The 17844-nt window shown below is 49.4% G+C and overlaps 2 protein-coding genes across 2 annotated transcripts in view; one reads left to right on the forward strand and one right to left on the reverse strand.

Moving 5' to 3' along the window:
- LOC138567115 (muscarinic acetylcholine receptor M1-like) overlaps positions 1 to 17844 on the forward strand; it is a 266034-nt gene that overhangs the window by 74702 nt on the left and 173488 nt on the right. The gene's annotated exons all lie outside the window — the stretch shown is intronic.
- LOC138567845 (basic salivary proline-rich protein 4-like) lies at positions 9365 to 10591 on the reverse strand. The gene has a single exon (XM_069646337.1). It carries the CDS (start codon positions 10589 to 10591, stop codon positions 9365 to 9367), a length of 1227 nt encoding a protein of 408 aa, XP_069502438.1.

Raw genomic sequence — 17844 nt, forward strand, 5'->3', positions numbered from 1 at the left:
TCGTTGGTTTGTTTCAACACAACGAAGATACAATTATTACCCAATGATAAAAGGGACTGTTCAATCAGGGTTGTATACAAATATCTACTTTATTATTACAACAGACAGTTCAAGCACACTACAAAATACAACCCACCCTGTAAAGGAACACAGAGGACAGACAGTTTCACAAAGGAAAGGGATGCACTCTGAATACTGACAGGAGGGTAGTCGGTAAAGCAATCGGTCTTAGCTGTTGATGGTTATTTGGTTTCAGCACCAAGGGAACAAGGAGTTGTAAATGTCACTAGGGGCCTTCGTAGTAGGACCAGGGGGACAGAAACACAATGTACCTAGTGCTTGAGATGATCTTGATGCTTGACAGCGTCGAGTCAGTTCCAGGATGCTTTGCAGCTTCTGCGACAGAGTTCAAGATGGGAGACATCTGCGGGTATCAGGCGGCATGCAGTTCGGCGAACGAGGCTGGACGGACGGCTGCAGGCTGGCCTGCCGGGTGGCTCAGGGTCAAGAATCGTTGTCGGTGCTGGTTGGTGGATCTGGAACACTGGTCGAGACGTCCCGAATGGTTTTAGGGACTGCAGCGTGATTACAGTCAGTGGTGCAACCGGTCGCAGTTCGAGGGCTCGACTGCCTCGAAAATGTCCTTAAAAGATGGATGCTGGTTGATGCTTGTTTTGGCACTCCTCCTAGCTTCTTCGCTGGGCACGTGTCATCCTTTAAGGTGGCAGCCCAAAGCTGAGGAGAGTGTTTGCATGCCACGGCCTTGTCCTTTGGTCAGAGACTCTGGCACTTCCCACTTAGGTAGCTTGCTGGCAGAACCTAGCAGGGCACGCTGTGTGCTGGCTGGGTACCAGTTCTAGAGCTACTGGAGGAGTCCTCTGAGGTCTGTATCTCCCTCTGTTCACTGGGAGATGTTTAGGTTAGGGATCTTGCTTCCCTCTTGGAAATCCTGGCCCTCCTTCACTGGCAGAAGCTGTAAGGCAGACTCCACCTTCAGGCAGGGTCCAAATGAGTCCTTCTTGTTAATCCTTTCGAAGTCGGATGATCTGCCAAAAGAGGGGCCCAACCCTCCTTTAAAGCCAAATGGGCTGCAGTGATTGGTGCAGGCTAAGCCTACTTTAATTAACCAATCCTGGGTCCCCACCAACAATTTTCTGTTATGCATGAGGTCATAACCAGAGTGCTTTGCAACAGGAAAGGTAAGGGGTGACAACATGTACTACTAAGTCCCACCCATCTCCCTGTCTGTTGTGGATCAAAATGTATCTCTGGTTAATTGAGCTCTCGGTGGCTCCTGATCAAGGCGCAGGTCTCCTCTGAAGTTTGTGGCGAGAACAGACTTTCTGTCTATGTCAAATCACATACTACTTCCCTTTGAAAGTGAGTTCCCTGCAGGGTTTGCCTACTGTAAACCATTGTCCCAGAAATGACATGCACTGCCCTTCATAGAGCGGTGGGGGCTAGCTTCAAGCTGACACATTGCATATCAAAAAGGTGTTGGTGTTTCCTGTCCCTTTTGTTAGTTCTGTGACCAGGCCTCTTCGCAGGTCTGCCTCAATTAATCCTCATTGGTATGCGCTGCTACCACACAGAACTTTGACAATAGAGCAGGGCAGATCCATGGAGCCTTTGATATTTAATCATGCTGGCCATGGCAGGTGGAAGGTGTTGCCTTCCCCCTTCCTGAGATGCTTTCATGTACTCCTGGCTGTCACATTCTAGCTAAATGTGACAGGGAGGACTGTGCCTGTAGGCTGTTGCCCCCCCCCCGCAGAGTACACTTGACTATGTGTTTGTTGTGCAGCGAGCATAGGAAATGTGTGCAGATTAGCCCCACACATTCCGAGGTTGATCTCCCATCATTCTCTCATCATTCTCCCATCATTTCATTTCTTACAAAATTGCAACAAAGAACCCCCAGGCGAGCGCACAATCCCTCTGTGGATGGTCGAATTCCTCACAATAAGAATGACCACCAATTTATCAAAAATGTCTGTGCTAGTAATTCAGATGTGCATTCCTTCTGAGCATGCAATGCACACTTGGTATGGTGCTCATTTCCTCTGTAAGAATAGCCACCCTGACAGTAAAATGTGTGCAAAACATGAGACATATGTATAGCTTTGGACAGTTTCATTGTTTGAGTTTGGGCTCTTGAGCAAAGGACGACTTTCAGATAAAGTCTGTGCAGACGTGCAGCGCTCAACTGCACGAGTGGTCTGAAAAACATGACTAGTGGAAGCAGAATTAGACAATGTAATCTTGTCAAGCTAGCATCACATACTTTGACAGAGAATTATAAAATACAGACAGTAAATGAACAGTAAGATAATATTACAAAAATAGAAGTCAAAAACAAACACTAAAACCAGACAATTTCTAACATAGCCCCTGACATCCCCTAAACCCCATTCCACGTAGCTGGTATTACAGGTTTAGAAAGCTTGTCTGAAAACTCTCCACATTGGTTGCCCTAGTTCTTCTGAACTCCCACACTCTGCATATAAGGCAAACATTACAATCTCACGGGCAGTTCTATGGATCCTCACAAGTTCCTTATGCATGCCTCCTTCAGCCATTTGTTCCTGAAAGTAAGATTATATGGGGTGCAGGAATGCAAAATGCAAAAGAACCTCAATCAAAGAAGCACATGCACAAGGATATCGACATGTATTAGCATTTTATCTTTGAGTTCAGTGCCATGGTGGGTGTTAACGGTGGTGTTTGCCGCGCCAAAGTCATTGTTTCTCATAAACTGGCCAATAGGCAATCACCAATGAAGAGGATTTGCGCCCTGGTTCGTTTGAACCAGTGGGTGTCGCACTTGGATGTTTGGCAGTCATGGGGAATTGGGAGACGGTCTGTCCAGTATTCCTTGGTTGAGTTTTAACAGAGAGTGAATGGATCTTTAGTAATCACCGGGCCTGGACTGGATCCTCCTGGCGGAAGGCCGATTCCTGTTTGGTGTGGGGAGAGCTTGGTGAAGAAGGCGAAGGCTGCAGAGGAACCGGAGCTGCTCCGATCCAAGCTGATTCTGGTGCTGATGGACCCAGGGAGCAGAGGAGACCAGAGAGAGGGGCTTCTCTCTCTTGCAGAAGGGTAGAGGCGAGCGGGGGGGCTGGGGGCTAGTTCACAGCAGAGTCAGATGCACTGTTATGGTGCTTTCCAGATGCAGGGGAGGGCTTGAACGGATGAGCAGGACAGGGAACCTACACTTCTACCTTGTACCGCTGCAGCACAATTGCTACTATACCATACTTGCCAACCCTACCGATTTAGGCAGTAGTAGGCTAGTGCTTTTTAAGCAGTCCTACCGCCTACAGATTTCAGTGACAGATCCTACTGCTTTTTACAGTGGCAGGTAATTCATGTGACTTTAAGGCAGGCTGCAGGACAAAGCATGCAACACATTAGTTAGTCTGTCTATATAGTGGACTGATAGGTGATTACTTTGATAGGGCTCAGACCAATCCACTGGCCTGACAACTGCTTGAATCTGTCCTGCACTCTTGCCGGGACAACCCTTAGGTGAACCACCAGTGAAGGCAAGTGGCAGAGAGTAACACCATCACCCAGCATCTGACTATCGGACTGAGGGGGAGGGGGTATCAGTCGCCATGTCATTCAGTGTTCAACTTGCAATAAATATGTACTGCCTGGGCTGCCGCTAAGGAGCAGTCGCAAACATTGCGTACCAGCTCTGTGTGATTACCTTCTGTGAAGTTAGGTAATTAAATTTGGTGTTAAGTTACCATTCAGAATTATACATTTTTAACATTTGAACATCTTTCCATGTTGTGCTGTTTGATAGGTTGTGTATTTTAGAATGCTTCAATGGTGCAAACAATGTATGTTTTGTGTTTTCCTGTGATGTCATTGTTGTGGGAATGATCACTTTTGAAACTTGAAAAATCCGACATCGGTTTGGTCCCAGAATGTTGGTAAGTATGCTATACACGATCAGCATGGCCGATGCGAGCAGGACGATCCGAGTAGCGCGCGCATATCCTTGCAGAGAGTGGCACACGCGCAGGGTTGTTATCACTCCAACCTAGAGCGCGCTCGCCTCCTAATCTCTGCCCACACGTGATGCAATCTAGGGCTTTAGAAGTCGCGGCAGCGCGTTTCTCCTCGGTTCCGACGGTGCCCCACTCCAGCGCTCACTTCAGGGCTTTAAACTCGCCCGTGCAAACGGAAGCACGCAGGCCCTCGGTCTCATGAGCGTATGTTTACCTTGTGAAACCTGTTGGGGCAGGAGCTTTAGGCTGGCTTTCAAGGGTAGTAGCTGGCTAAAGATACAACAGGTGCAGGGCGGACAGGCAAAGAAAGAGGGAGAGGGTGGGAAAGAAAGGCGGAGAAGGTGTGGGAAAGAGAGAGACGGGGAGATAGAGTACAGGCGAGGTCGGCGTTTTTTCAACATACGTTCTACAGTGTTTATCTTGTGCCTGGTAAAGAAAACATCTTTCAAATTCTTCTTATGAATCCAAGAACTTCTCACCATTCATATAAGATATTTTCAATTCCAAAATGTTTAAAAATCATAGTCCCAAAATCATGCAACAAAGTTTCTTCTTGTTTTGATTTTATTTGCATTTTTAAAGCGCTAACAGAGCCCGGGGGCATCGAGGCGCTGTTACAGATTATTTTTTTGTCTTAGTTGCATATTTTCTTGCTTCCAAGGCAAGCACGTTACCACTGAGCTATCCTCCCGGATGATTCCCCCGCCCCCTGCCCACCAATGCAATGTCACACTCTTCAGTTTGTATTTGCCCTAACTTTATGTGACGTCATAATTACCTTGCAGTGGACACTGAAAGTGTCGCAAAATAGGATGGAACCCAATATGAGTGATAAATAAAAAATAAAAAAAATCTGACACTGTGGTCTTCAGTTTCAGGACATTATAATTATTACTTTTTTAGATAAATCTACAAAATGGCACCTCTTTCTGGGTAAAGAGAGATACTCTTCAGCGCCAGCACCAAGTGTGATAGTCGGGTGAGGGACGTCCGGTTTTTCCAGGGGGTTGCGTAAAGTCACCTGACTCTGGAAGAATTTACCACAAGGGCATCGATCGAAATCTTGGCCCAGTACGCGCAACCTTGGTGGCATTGTTTTGCCCTTGAAAGGCAAAACCACAGCTGACCTTCGGAACTAGTGCAAATGGGTTGGGCTCCGTCTGTGTCCCCCTAAGTGGGGATCTACGGGAGATCCACAAGATTCTTCTGCCACCAGGCTACATCCCGCTCCTACATGACATTGATGCTGGGAGCAGGGAATATCTAAGTGGCAGGCGCTGCCCACATAGCCCTTCTTAACGGACAGGTCACATTTGTGGTCAACATTACCTGAACAATTTGCCCACTTGCCTGACTCTGAGGAGCAAAACAACATCTGTGTTGCACAGAGTTGCACAGATCTTCATGAAAAAGGCCTCCTAGGGCCACATGGCCCGGTCCCCCAGAGTCATCTTTGACTCTAACCCCTCCTTCATCACCTAGGTGAACATAGTGGAAGATGGCTCTACCCCTGTTGGAACATCGACGCAAGGCAGATCTAACGAGGGCTCTCGCTTTCCTTTTCCTGCACTTCTGAAACAGCCTCAAAGAAACTCACCAGGCAACTGCAATTCCACCAGCATAGAGTGGCCTACATGATCGCCAGAAGCAAGAGTGTGTATCCCTTGGCTCGGAAGCCCTCCATTGGATGCCAGTGAAGCTCAGGAGCACCTATGGTCCTGTGCATCACTCACAGGCTTATCTGTAACTTTGGCGCCTCAACCAAGACCCCAAAGAAGAGCTGATCCAGAAGCAGACTGCTGTCGGCAATGCCCCCCAAATTATGGAATGACTCAAAGAATCCCTGTGACTCCAGGAGAAACGCCCTGAATTCCAAAGACTGCTAAAGGCTCACCTCTTTTAACCATGCCTTCCAACACATCTTAAACACTAATTGCCCAGACTGATCAGCTGTTTTATTAGTCGCCCTGCCTGCGATGATTTCCGCCTTCTCCATTCCCAGCTGACTAGCCTGCGATGATTCTCGCCTTCTCCCTTCCCAGCTGACTAGCCTGCGATGATTCCCGCCTTCTTCCTTCTCAGCTGACTAGCCTGCGATAATTCCCGCCTTCTCCCTTCCCAGCTGACCAGCTTGCGATGATTCCTGCCTTCTCCACTCCAAGCTGACTAGCCTGAGATGATTCTCGCCTTCTCCCTTCCCAGCTGACTAGCCTGCGATGATTCTTGCCTTCTCCCTTCCCAGCTGACTAGCCTGCGATGATTCTTGCCTTCTCCCTTCCCAGCTGACTAGCCTGCGATGATTCCCGCCTTCTCCCCTCCAAGCTGACAAGCCTGCGATGATTCCCGCCTTCTCCCCTCCAAGCTGACTAGCCTGCGATGATTCCCGCCTTCTCTCTTCCCAGCTGACTAGTTTGTGATGATTCTCGCCTTCTCCCTTCCCAGCTGACTAGTTTGCGATGATTCCCGACTTCTTCCTTCCCAGCTGACTAGCCTGCGATGATTCCCGCCTTCTCCCTTCCCAGATGACTAGCCTGCGATGATTCCCACCTTCTTCCTTCTCAGCTGACTAGCCTGCGATAATTCCCGCCTTCTCCCTTCCCAGCTGACCAGCTTGCAATGATTCCTGCCTTCTCCACTCCAAGCTGACTAGCCTGCGATGATTCTCGCCTTCTCCCTTCCCAGCTGACTAGCCTGCGATGATTCTTGCCTTCTCCCTTCCCAGCTGACTAGCCTTCGATGGTTCCCGCCTTCTCCCTTCCCAGCTGACTAGCCTGCGATGGTTCCCGCCTTCTCCCTTCCCAGCTGACTAGCCTGCGATGATTCCCGCCTTCTCCCTTCCCAGCTGACTAGTTTGCGATGATTCTCGCCTTCTCCCTTCCCAGCTGACTAGTCTGCGATGATTCTCGCCTTCTCCCTTCCCAGCTGACCAGCTTGCGATGATTCCCACCTTCTCCCTTCCCAGCTGACTAGCCTGCGATGGTTCCCGCCTTCTCCCTTCCCAGCTGACTAGCCTGCGATGATTCTCGCCTTCTCCCTTCCCAGCTGACTAGTTTGCGATGATTCTCGCCTTCTCCCTTCCCAGCTGACTAGTTTGCGATGATTCTCGCCTTCTCCCTTCCCAGCTGACCAGCTTGCGATGATTCCCACCTTCTCCCTTCCCAGCTGACTAGCCTGCGATGGTTCCCGCCTTCTCCCTTCCCAGCTGACTAGCCTGCGATGATTCTCGCCTTCTCCCTTCCCAGCAGACTAGCCTGCGATGATTCTCGCCTTCTCCCTTCCCAGCTGACTAGCCTGCGATGGTTCCCGCCTTCTCCCTTCCCAGCTGACTAGGTCGGCGGGCAGAGACTGGATACCCACACAGAGGCATGCTGCCCGGTGGCCGTGCCCACCAACACTCTCTCCTTTGCCTCCTGGCGTTTACAAGAAATATGACTGCTATTGCCCACTTTAACGTTACAGATATGGTTAAAAAGGTATGATTGTTGACCTTCTCCCTTTCTCACCCTCCCAGTTCCCCTCGTCCTTCACAGAAGTCTTGTCGTTGGGCCCGACAACCCCTCATCGCCCCCCCCCCACCTGAAAAAGACACACGTAGTAAATGATCAAGTTAACTCTGACATGATGGCCTAGTGCCTATGAAATGTGATTCTTGAGTGGTTTCTGTGTTAATGGCCTGGATGAGAATATAAGGACATAGGTGGAGATACAGCCGGACATGCTTGTGTATCATTTGTACATAGGAATGCAGAGCCACACGCATAGACTGCTGGGTAAAAAGCTGTGCGCATACATGGCCAGACAGACTGGGAGACCGCCACACAGGTATGCAAAATGGCTGCTCTTGGAAAGGGAAGGGCGAGACACGACGCGCATCCGGAAACTGAGCCCCGCGAGTGCAAGGAACAGGCTACTTTATAGCCAAGAATTGGGCACAATTATGACTAAAAATAGTGTGCTCGCTCCTTGACAAACAAATGCGCGCTCGCTGCCAATCCTTTTATTGGATAATATATCTTGGTTCTGTGGAATGGGCTGTGTGACATGACGTGACAGGCATGCCCAGCGAGGGGAAGCTGCCAGCACACTTACCTTCTTGTACGCTCGCTGCCTGAGGCCCATGTCTTCTGACATCAGCCGCGGAGCCGAGCTCGCCGTCTTGTGCCCTTAAAAAGCAGCGAAACGCACCCAAGACACAGACCAGGGCAAACAAGGCAAGGTGGTCGCGCCAGATGCGCAACTGGCACTGACGCAGTGAAACTCGTGGCAGGAAGCGAGCACCTGTGCCAAGCAGGGCACCGGGGCACTGCATCACTAATTAATTTCTTCATAATGAAACGCTAAATCCCTCCAGTGTAAACGGGAATCGGTCCAAGGGGACAAAGAGGCCAGGGTTTTACTTATGTCAAGCAGGGTGCTTAAAAGAACACACTTTTAGAAACGCATTGTAGAAGCAATCCCACTCCAGCAAGCCTGAGGAAACAAGTCCACGAGGACAAATCCCAGTAGACTAGGCCTCAACACTGGAAACCCCTCCGAGAATTGGCTCCGGAGGGAAACACAAATGTAGCAGACGCGGTAATGCCGCGGACTCATACTGGCTTAAGTGCCAAAGCGTCCAGGCAAATGGCAAACATTGTGCGTTACAATACAAATACTTACTAAGATGACATTTCGAGAGGAGGTGCGGGGAAGAGAGACGCTGGGGATTGTTTTGGGTCAATAAGGCTTCCAGGAGTTGGCAGGCCTCATGCAGTCAGTGGAAGCCTGTGACAACAAATGGGCAGGACCCATCTTGCGCGGATGTCTAGTCCTCCAATTCTTCTATAGAAAAGGAAAAGCGGAACCCACGCTACGGAGTTGGGCCTAGGAGCCGGAGGGACCTGAGCTTAACCCCGTTATGCAAGAGGTTCTCGGAAAGGGGGCTCCTTTAGTTTACTAAGTAAAAAGGAGAGTTGCAGGGGCTGAACTTTACCCATGACAAAATGTGCTGTTGGGGTCAGAGAGGCCGCAGATTTGCTTTTGTTGAGGGACGTTACACGGACTGGAGAGGTCCGAGTTGTACATTATTTGTCGAGTGGAGGTGTAGGATGCAGGAGGCTGCGTTTTATTTGCATTGAGAGGAGGTAGAAGGCCAGCAGAGGTGTAGGATGCAGGAGGCTGCATTTTATTTGCATTGAGAGGGGGAAGAAGGCCAGCAGAGGTGTAGGATGCAGGAGGCTGCGTTTTATTTGCATTGAGAGGAGGTAGAAGGCCAGCGGAGGTGTAGGATGCAGGAGGCTGCGTTTTTATTTGCATTGAGAGGAGGTAGAAGGCCAGCGGAGGTGTAGGATGCAGGAGGCTGCGTTTTATTTGCATTGAGAGGAGGTAGAAGGCCAGCGGAGGTGTAGGATGCAGAAGGCTGCGTTTTTATTTTCATTGAGAGGAGGTAGAAGGCCAGCGGAGGTGTAGGATGCAGGAGGCGGCGTTTTATTTGCATTGAGAGGAGGTGGAAGGCCAGCGGAGGTGTAGGATGCAGGATGCTGCGTTTTATTTGCATTGAGAGGAGGTGGAAGGCCAGCGGAGGTGTAGGATGCAGGAGGCTGCGTTTTATTTGCATTGAGAGGAGGTGGAAGGCCAGCGGAGGTGTAGGATGCAGGAGGCTGCGTTTCATTTGCATTGAGAGGAGGTGGAAGGCCAGCGGAGGTGTAGGATGCAGGAGGCTGCGTTTCATTTGCATTGAGAGGAGGTGGAAGGCCAGCGGAGGTGTAGGATGCAGGAGGCTGCGTTTCATTTGCATTGAGAGGAGGTAGAAGGCCAGAGGAGGTGTAGGATGCAGGAGGCTGCGTTTTATTTTCATTGGGAGGAGGTAGAAGGCCAGCGGAGGTGTAGGATGCAGGAGGCTGCGTTTTATTTACATTGAGAGGAGGTAGAAGGCCAGCGGAGGTGTAGGATGCAGGAGGCTGCGTTTCATTTGCATTGAGAGGAGGTGGAAGGCCAGCGGAGGTGTAGGATGCAGGAGGCTGCGTTTCATTTGCATTGAGAGGAGGTAGAAGGCCAGAGGAGGTGTAGGATGCAGGAGGCTGCGTTTTATTTTCATTGAGAGGAGGTAGAAGGCCAGCGGAGGTGTAGGATGCAGGAGGCTGCGTTTTATTTGCATTGGGAGGAGGTAGAAGGCCAGCGGAGGTGTAGGATGCAGGAGGCTGCGTTTTATTTACATTGAGAGGAGGTAGAAGGCCAGCGGAGGTGTAGGATGCAGGAGGCTGCGTTTCATTTGCATTGAGAGGAGGTGGAAGGCCAGCGGAGGTGTATGATGCAGGAGGCTGCGTTTCATTTGCATTGAAAGGAGGTAGAAGGCCAGGGGAGGTGTAGGATGCAGGAGTCTGCGTTTCATTTGCATTGAGAGGAGGTAGAAGGACCAGCGGATCCTTGAGTTTTCTTGCATTGAGAGCAGATTTAAGTTCCCGAGATGGCTGATTTTGACTTACTTTCAAGTTGCTCAAGGCCCTGCTGCTCATTATCTGAAAGCCTGTCACAAGCAGCAGGTCTCCTCTAGGCCTCAGTGATCTTGTAACAGCACTACCATGTACATCCATCCATCCATTCTAATGTTCCAGAGCCTATGGCAGATCTAGTGGCATCCCTGCCGCCAGAGTATGGTACCTCCCCCTGTTGGTATCCTTAAAACAGACAGCTTCTTATTCTTCCGTAGAACATTGAAAACCCATCTTTTCTAAATTGCATCAATGTTGACGTTTCCAGGAGCTTTTTCAGTCCCACACTTAGAAACTGTAGAGAGGAGTGGGGCTAGCTGCGCCTGACTTTTTTCTTATGTAGAGAGGAGTAGAGCGGAGTTATTGAGGCTGGATGGGCCTCTGTTGGACTTCTGTAGAGAGGGCCTGAGTTTCACTTAAATGGAGAGGGGTTATTGGGACTAGAGGGCCTGAGGTTTACGCATGTAAATAGGACTTTTAAAGGCGGGACCACTCTGAGTTTTACATATGGCAAGAAGAGAATCCTGCCTTTCATCTATGCTGAAAAGAACTCAAGGGGGTTGAAACGCCTGTGTTTTAAATATGTTGAGAGGCGTTATTGAGGCTGGAGGGGCCCAGGTTTTAATTATGCATAGAGGAGTTGTTGGGGTTACCGGCACCTGGGTTTTACCTCGGTAGAGAGGAATAGAGAGGAGTTATTGAGGCTGGATATAGCCGAGTTTTACTTATGTAGAGAGAAGCTATTGGAGCTGGATGAGCATGAGTTTTACTTAAGTAGAAAGTAGTAGAGGGGAGTTATTGGGGCTGATGGGTCATGAGTTTTACATATGTAGAGAGGAATTGTTGGGGCTGGAAGGGCCTGAGTATTACTTATGCAGAGATGAGTATAGAAGTGTTATTTGGGCATGAGGGGCCGGAGTTTTACTTCTGTAGAGATGGGTTTGTAGAGCTGGAGCGGCCTGAGTTTCTCTTAAATTGAGAGGGGTTATTGGGGCTGAGGGCCTGAGGTTTCCTCTTGTCAAGAGGAATTTTAATGGCTGGATCGTTCGAAGTTTAACATCTGTCAAGATGAGAGCCTTACTTATGCTAAAAAAATCCCAAGGGGATTGAAATGCCTGAGTTTTAAATATATTGAGGCAGAGTTATTGAGGCTGGAGGTATTCATGCTTCACGTATGTAGAGAGGAGCTATTGAGTCAGGATGGGCATGAGATGTACTTATGTAGAAAGGCGTTATCGAGGCTAGATGGCCTGAGTTTTACTTCTGTAGAGTGGAGTAAAGAAGAGTTGTTGGGGCCTGTGTTTTTACTATATAAAGAGGAGTTATTGGGGCTGGAGCTACCCGAGGTTTACGTAAGTGGAGCGGAGTAGAGATGAGTTATGGGGGCTGGAGGGACCCGAGGTTTACATATGTAGCACATAGTTATTGGGGCTGGAGGGTCCTGAGATTTACGTATGTAGAGAGGAGTAAAGAGAAGCTATCGTGGATAAAGGGGCGTGAGTTTTACCTATGTAGAGAGGAGTAGAGAAGAGCTATTGGGGATAAAGGGGCAGGAGCTTTACTTATGTAGAGAGGAGTAGAGAAGAGCTATTGAGGATAAAGGGGCATGAGCTTTACTTATGTAGAGAGGAGTAGAGAAGAGCTATTGGGGATAAAGGGGCATGAGCTTTACCTATGTAGAGAGGAGTAGAGAAGAGCTATTGGGGATAAAGGGGCACGAGCTTTACCTATGTAGAGAGGAGTAGAGAAGAGCTATTGTGGGTAAAGGGGCATGAGTTTTACTTATGTAGCGAGGGGTTATTAAAGATGGAGGGGCCCGAGTTTTGTCAATAGGTGTTTTAACGCCTGGAGAGCTACGAGTTACATATGTCAAGATAGGAGACCTGCATTTTATTTATGCTGAAAATAACTTAAGAGTAAGGAAAAGCCTGAATATTAAATATGTTGAGAGGAGGTACTGGAGCTGGAGAAGCCTTAGTTTTACATAAGTCACTATGAGTTGCAAGTGCCTGGGGGCCCTACGTTTTGTTTCAATGGGAGTTTTAAGTTCCAGTGAGGTCTGCTTTTTTACTCATTCCGAGAGGGGCATACGTTTAACATGGGTGAAGAGCAGTTGTAAGGGCTGGATAGGCCTTGTTTTGACTTATGTCAAAATGGTGTTTAAGGCAGGAAGGGCCTGACTTGTTCTTGTGTCCAAAAGAAGCGTTGGATCCCAAAAGGTTTGAAATGTACTCATGTCAAGAGCAGTCGTACGATAAGGAGAGAACCAGAGTTTTTCTTTTGTCAATACATTGTGTAGTAATGATAGTGCGCATGCAGAAAGCAGACACATTGGCAACTGGTGTCCAGGGCCTCCAAGGCACACAATGCTAGTGCTCCAGTTCTTAATGAGGGAAAGCAAGGTGCACCAGGTGCATAGGAGGAGAGGACACAGCCCATTACAACTGGTCCTTAGATCACAGAGCTGGAAGCTTTGCTGGCATGGTGTTGGCTCACTTTTCTAGTTCTTTAGTTCTTACCCAAGGTACACCAGTGTGTCAGCCTTTTTGAGACCCCCGTTTGGCAATGGCAGTCCACATTTGTCTCCACTGGTATAGGCTTCTTGGTTTACAAACACTAATAAGTCATACAAGGCATATACATGATTATCTCCCTAATCCTGTTTCTAGCAGAGCACCATACTACGTTCTGCTAAAAGACCTTCTGGTCAGCAGACCTCTTAATACTACCATGGATCCTTACGAATCATACGTTGCGTGGTGTGATGGGTTGTGAAATGAGACAACTTATAAACTGCACCAGTTGCAACCCAGCCCGTGGAACCTTACCATGGACCCATCAAGAAAGGGGCTCCCGTACGGGGCCAAGTGGGAGATGTTCTGATAGTCCAGTGCTTTTGAAATGACAGCAGGGCTGAGGCAGAGTCAGCCATGTGTTACTTCCTGAAAACAGTTTCACAACCCCATCGGCATCTGAGCAGCACTGATGTGTTGTGTATTCTCTGTTTGATGCAGATTGCTCTGCCTAGGACCTCAATGTGGTAAAGTCTTGACTCAGCACTGGCATGCACAACACTATGCTTTAAAAAAGGCGGGGAGACATCAGCATTTCACAGACATGTGTCTTACTATCATTGCTCTTGTAGGACAATGTTCTTTTACCCAGGACCAGGCTGGCACAGTCAGCTATAACTGGTGGCTGAGAGGAAATGAAGGACTTCATGTTCATCCTCTGACAAACTGGCCCATCGCCTACTCCAAAGGCATTACCAACTCTCTGTCCACACTAAAAAGAGATCCCACATCCAAGCCCGTGTCTCTGCGGCATCTAACAACTCGGCTGAACTCTTTAAAATATGCAAGGAGCTGGCCAATCCTGCTGGAGTCTCTACCCCTCCTGTCACCTCCCAGACCCTCTGCACAGCCCTTGCCTCTTACTTCATCTCAAAAACCCAGGATATCCTGTCCACACTCTCGTCCCCTCCCTCCCTCGTCCCCTCTCCTTTTGTAAACTCTGGCCCTCCTACAGCCACCCCCTCTCACTTTCTCGTCCTTCCCTCTCTTTTCCCCCTGACAAGGTCTCTAGACAAGTCTGATCTATGAAAGTCTCATTAAAACAGGCTCTTCCCTGTTCCTCCAAAACCATCAAGGACCACATTGACACCCTTGCTCCTGCCCTGGCAGATTTCTGCAACCACTCCTTTGCGTCAGGAGCCTTCCCCTCCCCTCCCCTCTTAAGCACACTCTTGTGCACCCTCTTATCAAAAAGCACACAGCCAACCCTTCTTGCCTGGCTTACTATTGGCCAATCTTCATTACTCCTTTTCTGGGAAAACATCTGGAAAAGCTTGCCATCTCCCAGCTGAACCTCCACTCTGACTCTGTTGGTTATCTCCATGACCATCAGTCTGGCTTTAGAGCGGCCAGAAGCACGGAAACTGCTCTCCTGAACATCTGCGAAGATCTACTCTCTAACCTTGACTCTAACACCGCCTCTGTCCTCATCCTACTTGATCTCACTTCTGCCTTCGACATGGCCAACCATAGAATCCAGCTCAACCGTCTCCGTGACAACCTGGGTATCACTCACCAGGCTCTGGCCTGGCTGATCTATTTCCTCTCTGACCGACCCTTCCTTTCATCTATCTCCCTTTCTACCTGTGGTGTTCCCCAGGGATCTAACCTCTCTCCCTGGCTTTTCAACCAATACCTGGCAACTCTTGCCCACTGCATTGCCATTTTCTGCTCCAACTTCCAGTGCTATGCGGATGACACAACAAATTTTCAGGCTTCCCTCGACCACCTCTTCTCCTTCTCTCATCTCTGACTGCCTATCTGCCGTTCAGGATTGGTGTGCCGCCAACGATCTCTGCCTGAATGCCAGCAAGCCGGACATCCTCCTCATCGGCACACCTTCACCCTCCTTTCCTGTCGCTCTCTGGCCGGCCTCCCTTGGCCCGCTTCCTACCCCCACCTGTCAGGCTAAGAACCTCTGGGTCATCTTTGACTCCACGCTTTCCTTCTCTGCACACATCTCCCATGTCTCAAAAAAATCCAACTTCCTACTGCACCTCCTCAGAGGTATTCTACCTTTCCTCTCCTTCCCCCAGAAGCTCTCTGTCTCTTGAACCCTGGTTCTCTCTAGGTTGGACCATTGCCACAGCCTCTTTCTAAATCTACCTGCTTCTACTCTCCGCTCTTTGCAACTTATCCAGAACAGGGCTGTGAAACTTGTCCTTGGCCTTAGCCTTAGGATTGTATCTCTCCAGCCCAGAAATCTCTCCATTGGCTCCCAGTGGCTGCAAGGATTATTTTCAAGACCCTTTGCATTGTCCAAAAGGCTTTCTGGGGCCTGGGCCCAAAATACCGTCAGCTCTCCCTCCCTAAATACCTTCCCTCCTGAGCTCTTCACTCCTCCACCTCTAACTCCCTCAGGGTCAGTCGCTTTTCTAAGAAACAAGCTGGGGGTTGATCTCTGCCTTCGGCTGTGGCCTCCCTCTGGAACAGCCTCCTTGCCACTCTTAAACATGAGGAGAACCATTCTCTGGTTCCGTAAGCCCCTCAAGACCTTCCTCATTGCTTCTGCCTTCTCTCTTCCTCTCCCCTGCTGATCTGTTCCTTCTTGGCATCGTGCACCTGGTCACCCTCTGACTTTCTGGCCCAGGTACCTGTTCCCCCTTTCAACCCACCCACACTGCCGTCTGGCAATCCCTTGCACTGGTGTCTGTATCTGTAACCCTACAGTTCCCCCACCTGTTTTTCTGCACTTATCTGGCACATTCTGTCAGTTGCCCTATACCTAGCACTTCCCACTTGCTGTCTGAACTACCTCTGTTTTGTTGCTCTTATTTATTTATTGTTTTAATTTTGTTTTTATTTATTTATTCTTCTCCTTGCTCAGCACTTTTCCCCTTCTTCCTCTCCCTTGCACTTGCGTGTTCTCAATGTCACCGGGCCTAGTAAGATCATTGTTGTTGTTCTCCCTTGTTCCCCTCCCCTCCCTTGCCTTGTCGCGGTCTGATTCACTGGTGTATGAGCGCAATACAAATAAAATATCAATATCAACTGCCTGCTATGGCAACAAGCTACCATGATGCTCATACTTATCCATTGTGGCTATTTCTGTAGGTAGACAGAGCGTCAATGTGACGAGATGCCATCTGCCAGGGTGTGGAAGCCTTCGCTTTTGTGTTATCAATGTTAAAACAACGCCAGTAATTATGTTCCTAAAAGGGAGGCCTTCTAATCACACCGCCACGCCCCTTTTTATAAATGCTCCATACTGTAAATATAGTGAACACATGTCTTTGGCTGTGACCAGTCTTCTCACAGGAAGGAGGAGTAAGAGGGCCCATGGAGGGCAGCCAGAGTGAGCGAGATGAAGCGGGAGCAGGGTTCCCAATGAGAAGGATCTCTGTCTTACTGGCATTAAGGCAGAGATCGTTGGAGGCGCAATTCTCCTAATTGCGGATAGATACTCTGGAATGTGCGAGAGAGGAGAGGAAGCTGTAGGGCGCCGGAAAGAGAGCTGCCTGTCATCTGCATAACACTGAAAGTTAGAGCAGAAGGTGGAGGTAGGTGGGCCAGAGGGGCCACACAGAGATTGAAAAGCCAGGGTGAGAGGTTAGAGACATGCGGGAACACCACATGTGGAGAGAGAGAGAGGTGTTGGAGAGAAAGGACCCAAGTTGGTCCTGAGAGGGTCGGTCCAAGAGGAAAGAGGTCAGCCACTCTATGGCCTGATTTGTGATGCCCAGGTTTTCGCGTAGTCGGTTGATCAGGATAGTGTGATTGACCATGTTGAAAGCAGAGGAAAGGTCAAGGAGGATGAGGACAGAAGGGGTGCTGGTGTCGAGATTGGAGAGCAGATCTTCACAGGTGTTCAGGAGAGCAGTTTCTGTGCCTCTGGCTGCTCTGAAGCCAGACTGGTGGTCACGGAGACAGACAACAGTTTCTGCATGGAGAGTAAGCTGGGAGATGGAAAGCTTTTCCTGAGGTTTGCCCAGGAAAGGAGTGCTAGAGATCAGCGTTAGTTGGCTGGACAGGTAGGATCGGCAGAATATTTTTTTAAGGAGGGGGTGCACAAGGGAGTGCTTGATGAGAGAGGGGCAAGCACAAGTGGCGAAAGAGTAATTGTAGAAATCGACCAAGGCTGGAGTGAGGGTGTCAATGTGGCCCTTGATGGTTCTGGAGGAGCAGGAGAGCACCTATTTGGACTTATCCAGAAACATAATCAGGTGTTATCAGAAAGAAAGAGGAGCAAGGAGGAGGAGAGGGAGAGTCAGCCGGAGGGGGGGTGGGGCGAGAGTGGTAGAGGGGGAGGAAGAGGAGAGCAAAGACAGGATGTCCTGAGTTTTGGTAGTGAAGTGAGAAGTCCGGGCCGTACAGAGGGCCTGGGAGGGAACAGGAGAGGTGGAGACTGCAGAAGGATTGGCCAGCTCCTTGCAGATATTAAAGAGTATGGCCGCAGAGATGCAGACTTGGATGTGGACTCTCTTCTTGGACCCAATGCAACAGTGGACGTTTTTATCAGATACGCAGAGTGCTGCAGATATGGGCTCTACTACTGGACACATACCTACAGCTGGTGTCTTCAGAATTGGACACAATATTCTTTGCGAGTTCTCCAGAACGGGACATAGTACTCCAGTTCATGGCTTCGGAGCTAGACAGAAGTGAGAAGGCCGCCGATGAGGCCTCCACAGCTGTAGACAGTACTCCAGATATGACCTTCAGAAGTGGGAATAGCACTCAAGGTGAGACATGCAGAACTGGGCACAGAATCCCAGACATAAAATCCAGAGCAGCACACAACAATTCCGATGTAGTCTGCAGACTGAGGCCCACCAAAAAGGT

This window comes from Ambystoma mexicanum, chromosome 2p (genome assembly GCF_040938575.1).
Source record: "Ambystoma mexicanum isolate Mex_15411 chromosome 2p, UKY_AmexF1_1, whole genome shotgun sequence".
Classification (NCBI taxonomy): Eukaryota; Metazoa; Chordata; class Amphibia; order Caudata; family Ambystomatidae; genus Ambystoma; species Ambystoma mexicanum.

Coding starts and splice junctions, on each gene's coding strand:
- LOC138567845 (XM_069646337.1), bottom strand. CDS start 10,591: ATGGATGTACATGGTAGTGCTGTTACAAGATCACTGAGGCCTAGAGGA.